General features: G+C 39.7%; 1 protein-coding gene across 2 annotated transcripts; it reads right to left on the reverse strand.

The window, feature by feature from the left end:
• Window positions 1–504: 504 nt before the first annotated feature.
• On the reverse strand, window positions 505–5,907 carry rbm24b (RNA binding motif protein 24b). Of its 2 annotated transcripts, none has more exons than XM_032519305.1 (4): window positions 5,513–5,907; window positions 5,039–5,210; window positions 4,785–4,839; window positions 505–2,063 (listed from the first exon to the last, which is right to left on the reverse strand). In XM_032519305.1, exons 1-4 carry the CDS (start codon window positions 5,681–5,683, stop codon window positions 1,703–1,705), a joined length of 759 nt encoding a protein of 252 aa, XP_032375196.1. In that variant the 5' UTR covers window positions 5,684–5,907; the 3' UTR covers window positions 505–1,702. The 2 variants fall into 2 exon arrangements, with proteins under 2 accessions (XP_032375196.1, XP_032375197.1); XM_032519306.1 differs by having other exon boundaries at window positions 5,087–5,210; window positions 5,513–5,905.
• Between the last annotated feature and the right edge of the window lie 835 nt (window positions 5,908–6,742).

Consider the following 6,742-nt stretch of genomic DNA (forward strand, 5'->3'; position numbering starts at 1 on the left):
TTTATATAGACATATTGCAAAAGGTTTGGGTATTTTGAGGTTTTTTATTTATTTCATTTGGTCACCCTGAAGGTATCTGGCAAGTAGCTATTTTCAACTAATGGTTGTGTAATGTGGGAAAAGGGACTTCACCTACTTACTATTTTGGAGTCATTGCAGGCTGGATTCATGTTACGCAAACATCTAAGGTTAATTTAACATGTAAACAGAGGCAAGCATCAAATTATTCAGCAGTGTTTCAAGTGAAGATCTATTTCCAGAAATGTGTAATCCAATATTAGTGACACAGGTCCCCAGAGATGCATCTTGCCACTTTAGTTTCTATCTTGAAATTAGTTACGCAATTAGACTATTTCTTGCTGAGAGATGTTAATAAAAGTTAACATGTACACATGCATTATTTTGCCATTGGTTAGTTTTTATCCACAACTGAAACCATCACGTGACATGATTTCATCAAACAAATTAAAAGCTGTGAGCAAAACCGACATCAACACAAAAGAATAAAAAGTTGAAGGTAAATTTCCTTTTATTTCACATGTTAAATGTTTGCAATATTTAGTCATGCATTACAAAATGCAAGGTGAAACAAGTGATGCCCTTGCATTGGAAAACATTTTATGTCTAATGACATCAAAACTGGTCAAGTATAAAAAGCGACGGATTTGAGACAACATTAAATCTACAGAAAACAGAAAATGCTTTGGACTTATTGCTACCTTTACACTCATCTTTTGTTCTTTATACACAATGTATCCTTTTGTTAGGCCAAGTTTTAACATCCAACACATGCTATTGATCATTATGCAGCAGCACATGTGGAAAAGTTCTATAGTAGGCTTCATACTAACATATGGACACAAAATAAAGGGTTTATTTTTGTATGGCTCCATAATAAATACATAAATAGCATAATTTAAAAGGCACATTATGAATAATGTCAAAATGAAAGATTCACATTCATCAATGTTTCTTCCCTCATGCTGAGTTTACTTGAGGTGCAATTTAAAAGGGAAGAAAGGTGAGTGCTTTTACCAGCTTCAGCTGTAACTTCAGCATTTTGCCTTACCAGCTATCAAGAAAATGCATTTTAAAGGGAACTAGTTGACAGTGTCAAATCTATCTCACACCAAACAGTTATAAAAAGAGAACAATCTTAACAAAACACTAATTTCTATATCAATGTCTGCATAGCTTTACCAAACTAAATACTGGTCCAAAACTATGAAATACTGAAAACTCCATGATGACATGACGTACTGTTTTCATATGTGTTTGGATTTGTTTTCAAAGAAGTGGGGAAGAAATCTGATCATAAGACATGAATGCAAGTGGAAATTTTATACAAATTCCACTGCAATATTTATATACCAAATTCAGCAATGGTTGACATTAGGTCCAGTGAGTCTACTTAAATTTACATTAAATATTTTACTGTTGAATAAATATTAAATATTCATATATATATTCAATAGTGACAAAATACTGCTCTCACTTGAATAAAATATACAGTAATTACTAAATTTCTCTCCACATGTTATGGTAATTTTCTTCAGGCTCTTTGGTAGAAGGACTGCTGAGTTAAAACCTGGGAGTGACAACTATCATTCAGCCCCTACAGGCTTCCATCTTATAGCTACATCCTCTTCATGGGTGGAGGTGATCTCCTCTGCTTTCCTCCTTTAAGGTAGTTTTCAACGTTTTACTGCATGCGATCTGTCTGGAGCTGCTGAGGTTGGTACTGGCTGAAGGCGGCGGCAGCCGCCGCAGCTCCTGGGGTGGCAGCAGTGGCGAGTGGCTGCTGGACAGCGTATCCATACCCTGCTGTAGTCATGTAGCTTGTTGGTGCTGGGGAGGCTGCGTACGGATACTGCTCGTATGCAGCAGCAGCGGCAGCAGCAGTGGCAGCAGCCGCAGAGTACTGTGCATACGCCGCTCCAGTATAGTCAAGGTATGGAGATGTGGCAGCAGCAGCTGTTGCTGTAGCAGCAGAAGGCTGTACATGAGGGATCATCATGCTGGGTTGGACAAAGGCCTGAGGGTAGACGTAGTGGGCAGGGACTCTGTAGGACACAAAGACACACAAGGTCAGAACAGAGCCCCAGGCAGTCATCTTTTCAACGCAGAAACTAAAATTCTGAAAAACTGAAAAGCAGGCCCTTCAAAAACTGTCAATCCAGTTCTCAGAACACTGCAAATCCATTCATTAACAACTGAAAAACCATACCTAGAAATGAAAAGTTAAGGAAGCAGCAAAACCACAAGGAAACACAAGCGCAGCTTTTAATTTCAAAAAGCATCTGATCTGAAACACAGTAAGGCATTAAAAGAAGACACAGCCCAGCTCTGCACCCAATGTCTCAATGAAAACAGTATTTGACAAAATGCGAGCTTATCGCACAACACCGCAACATATCAGAAAGAGAAGTGGACATTATTCTGTCCACATACTGTCACACAAACACCACACATACAGGCATGCCCACACATGTTAATAGGTTCTTAAACACAAACAAGTAGGGCATAAAAAGAGTCTTTTGGTTTCTTTAAAATGCAATAAATTGCAATTAAGCTGCCGAATCAACCATCATCATGTGGGTGCTTTCTTTTATTAGGTTCTGCAGAGGCCCTGTTGTGTTTATTTGCTTGAAAAAATAAAAGTATTTTACTATTTTAAAAGGGGAAAATTGTGTAAGAGTTCTCCATTGGAAGAACAACATTCTGTATATAGACCAGGGTATAAATGGATAAATACAAGCCTGGGTATCTGGGTAAATTTGGCCCCACTTTAAACTTGTGTTAAAGTCACCCTCAGTAAATATATTGCAGAGCAGGTGTGAAACCGTTATATCTGGCCATAGAAAAAGTGTCCCCTCCCCCTTACAGACGTACACCCCACACAAACATACACACACCAGCTTGATTGACAAGGGAGGCTGGACGCATGCTATTTTTGCTCCTCTTGTCATCTCCAAAGGACAAGCTGATCTTCTCCTTCAGTAACACATGGCAGGGCACTCGTCAACTGTAATGGTCTTAAACACAACTCGACTGTCGCAATGACTTTCCATAATTTACTTCTTTAGATAAATAGATAGATAGATATTTATTGATCCCCAAAAAATGGGAAATTACGGTGTTACAGCAGCACACGTACATTACTAAAGGTGTCCTGGCTGGTCAAAGTTACAAAGTGGAATGCTAGATCCATTGCTGTAAACAAGAGCTAACTGTTTTGTACTAGAATATGTTACAATGCTTATGTCAAACAAACTTCATGTATAATTTCCAACTTACCAAGATAGAAACCAACGTGCCCTTTTTGTGTGATATGACCTTGTTTTAATATCAACAATTCACACGCTAAAAGGGCACAGCTCACTTAAACCATCCCTTTGAAAGAGATGGGAGAACCATTTTGTGGTCCTGCACGTCAAGAACTAAATAAAGGTGCTTTGTAAATCACCAGGACACATGGGTAATCCCCAGCACATAACCAAAAGACTTCATGGGCACATGGCTCGGCCCACCTGTTGTCCACAGCGGAGTGGCCCTGTCTGTGCCATACATTATTAACAGCGCTGCTCAGTGACTCCCATTTTCCATCTGAATTTGAGAGGCCGTGGAGATCACTGTAGCCAACAGCTGCTGCGTAAGAGACCAACTAAGATCTACCTACACACGTCTGGATTTTTTGGTTTATTGCAAAGCTAAATAATGAATCCATAATCACATCTATAGTTGGTTAACATCTAAAAATGTTTTATACATTAGCTTTTCTGATAGAGTACCAACATGGAGGCAATTGAACATATTATTCTGTGCTATCTTGTGGTAAAAACACTTTGTGTTTGTTTTCATTCCCCTGCACATTTTAATTTGATTGTTAAATGATAGCCACTAGAGGAAAATTACAAAATAATAAAAATGCTCAGCATCATGTACCTGTAGATATAAGCTACAAGTGAAAGCAATGGGTTAATAAAAAAACACAGCATCATGGGTAAGGAAACAGAACTCCCACATGCAAGCCAGTGTTTGTTTTGTTGTGGGGGATCGATTTTCAAATGAACACACTGTGTGAGTGATCATCAGCCCCCTTTAGACAACAAAACACCATCAACTTAATGTTAACAAGAAACTGGGGGGGGAAAGAAAGAAACCACAGGCTAAAGCACAAATCAATTATTAAAAAGGGAAAGAATCAACACCCCGTTGCAGAGTTACAACTCCCTATCCAAACTCACAAAGTCTGCACAAAAACCTCCTGCACCCCCCACCTCCCCCACTGCAAGTAGAAATAAGCACACAGTTAAGCTGAACACCACATCATACTGAAAACAAGGCACACACCAATCTATGTACTATGGAAAACTGGGAAAAAAGACTTCCATGCATCTAGTCACCATTTCAGTTCGTTTGTGTATGTCAGAGTATAGAGGTAACACTTTAGCGCTCTGCCCAATGCAGACTCAGCTATTCCTCAAATCATCATGTCCCTTCATCAGCTATTTTAACCGTTACCGACCCTGTCAGATCAGAGAGAGACAACATGAAGTCAAGTCCTGCAGTGGCTGGGGACAAATGATCACTTCTTTCACAGTCAACACCAAGCAGAAGAGCACACATCAACACTCACATGTCCCCATTCAGGATTTAATAAGTGGAGGCAATGATAAATGACACTTTCACAATAAAAACACATTATATAAGATCATTAAAGACATAAATGTCATTTTAAACAGATATTGTGAAAGAAATGTCATTTCTGCAGCTTAACATACCCATAAGGCCTTTGGATGAATGCTGGATGGATCTGATGCATACCAAATGCAAATCCTAGAATGAAAACACACACACACACACACGTACACACGCACACACTTTAGTTTGAAGTACTGACCCTTTTTTAAAGGCAATTGAGATGATTTTGGAGAAAGTGTAAACTTTGATTATCCAAACATTAAGACTAGGCCTACTTCACAATTCCTGTATGTAAGTGTGTAAAGATATTGGGGCTGCCGCCCTTGTATGCCACCTTGATTATCTTGAAGTTGGGAAATAAAGTTGTAGTCCAGTCCCTCACCTGGCTGTATGACCCTGGGTTTGGCCCCCAGGTACGCCAGGTTCACATTGGCTTTCCTGCCGTCTATTATAGGGTTGGGGTCCTTGCAGGCTCGGTCAGCAGAGGCCCGGTCTGCCATGGTCACCTGAAGGAAACAGCACATTTTCCATTGACCTCATTAAAATATCTTCCTGTATAGTTTGGTCACATTGATTTGGTGGCACCCACAAATTATGGATAGTTTGTTTTTAGTGTGGTCTGGTTATAATTGACTAAGGGTGACTAAGGGTTCTGCTACACATGAGCTATTTCTAAGCTGCTGACTGTCGGACCGAACAGGAAACATGTAGGCTACGGTGCAGGTGCCGATACTGACTGATCAAGTGACCGCCGACTCTGCACGTGTACACGCAGTTCAGAACTATTAGCCAACAAGTTGTTACTTACAAATCCATAACCTCTTGATTTCCCCGTCTGCCGATCGGTAATGACAACAGCCTCCTCGATGTCTCCAAACACCTCGAAATATTTCCTGAGACTTGAGTCCGTTGTGTGATAAGGGAGACCTCCCACAAAGATCTTGGTGAACGTGGTGTCTTTCTGTGCCGAGTGCATCATTTGGAGATCTGTGTTAAAGCAATTTCTTGAAAGTAGTAAGTTCAGATAAAGTAGCGTTGAGATGTGTTAAAGGAGAGAGTGTGCGGCGCGGTGAGGCAACCCCCCGGTGATGTGACTGTGGCTCTGAAGGAGAAGGAGGACACCTGTTAGTTTGGTGCGGGAGGTTTCCCAGTTGTCAGTGTGTGACACAGAAACTTAACTCCACCCAGATCCAGACCACCACCACCCGGTGTTCAGTCTGCCTACTGGCGCACAGCTGCTAAAACAGGACCAAGGACACACAATAAGTAGCCTATGGAAAAAAAACTTCCCAATTTACCTCATAACGTTGGTCCCAGTCATCACAGAGAAAGAGTTGAGAAAGAGACATGAGGCAAGTATGAGAAGACGCAAGCTTTAAAACTAGATAGATTGAAAAGTGATTTGGTCAGTTATACTCCCCTGACCCCTTGACATTTTTGACCAAGTGCCATATTAGTATTTAACCTTTAAATTTCATATGATCATTTACATTTCGTTCCCCAACACAAATGTCTAAATTCTGTTTCTAAGCCCCCACACTACCAAGAATAAGATTCTGGTGGGACATACTAAATCCCTATATGGATGTTTTTGGGCTAAAAGGGGTCAAATATGAAATTAACAGAGTCTAAACATACTAAAAATCTGCCTTTTATAAAAAATAAAAAAAACCTCATGATCATTTGTTAGATTTGAACTCTTCAATGTAACTCTCCGAGGTTTCTAAAACCCACAAATGCCCGGAATAAATATTAAGGACAGAACCTCAGTGTCCTCAATGGTAGCAAGTATAGCAAGTTTCTTATTAGTTCAATATCCTGCTGTATAATACTGCTTTATAATCTATTTTCACATTTTACAAAAAAACGGTTGTGAATTCAGGGATTATTTACAAACCTTAGAGAAAAAAAACCTTTAACTTTCTTAACAAATCCCCAGCTGCCCATTAATTAATAAGAACATTTACATACTTAAGCAGTATCTGTGACTTGGATATTGATATGGAGCCATCCATTGCTTACACATGCATTTTCATTT

This window comes from Etheostoma spectabile, chromosome 6 (genome assembly GCF_008692095.1).
Source record: "Etheostoma spectabile isolate EspeVRDwgs_2016 chromosome 6, UIUC_Espe_1.0, whole genome shotgun sequence".
NCBI classification, from domain to species: domain Eukaryota; kingdom Metazoa; phylum Chordata; class Actinopteri; order Perciformes; family Percidae; genus Etheostoma; species Etheostoma spectabile.

Bases quoted from the DNA above. Each gene is read 5' to 3' on its own strand.
- rbm24b (XM_032519305.1), bottom strand. From the start codon at position 5,683: ATGATGCACTCGGCACAGAAAGACACCACGTTCACCAAGATCTTTGTG. The intron at 5,211-5,512 runs GTAAGTAACAAC...TGTTTCCTTCAG, and splicing joins AATCAAGAGGTTATGGATTT to GTGACCATGGCAGACCGGGC. The intron at 4,840-5,038 runs GTGGCATACAAG...TTTTCATTCTAG, and splicing joins CCAACTTCAAGATAATCAAG to GATTTGCATTTGGTATGCAT.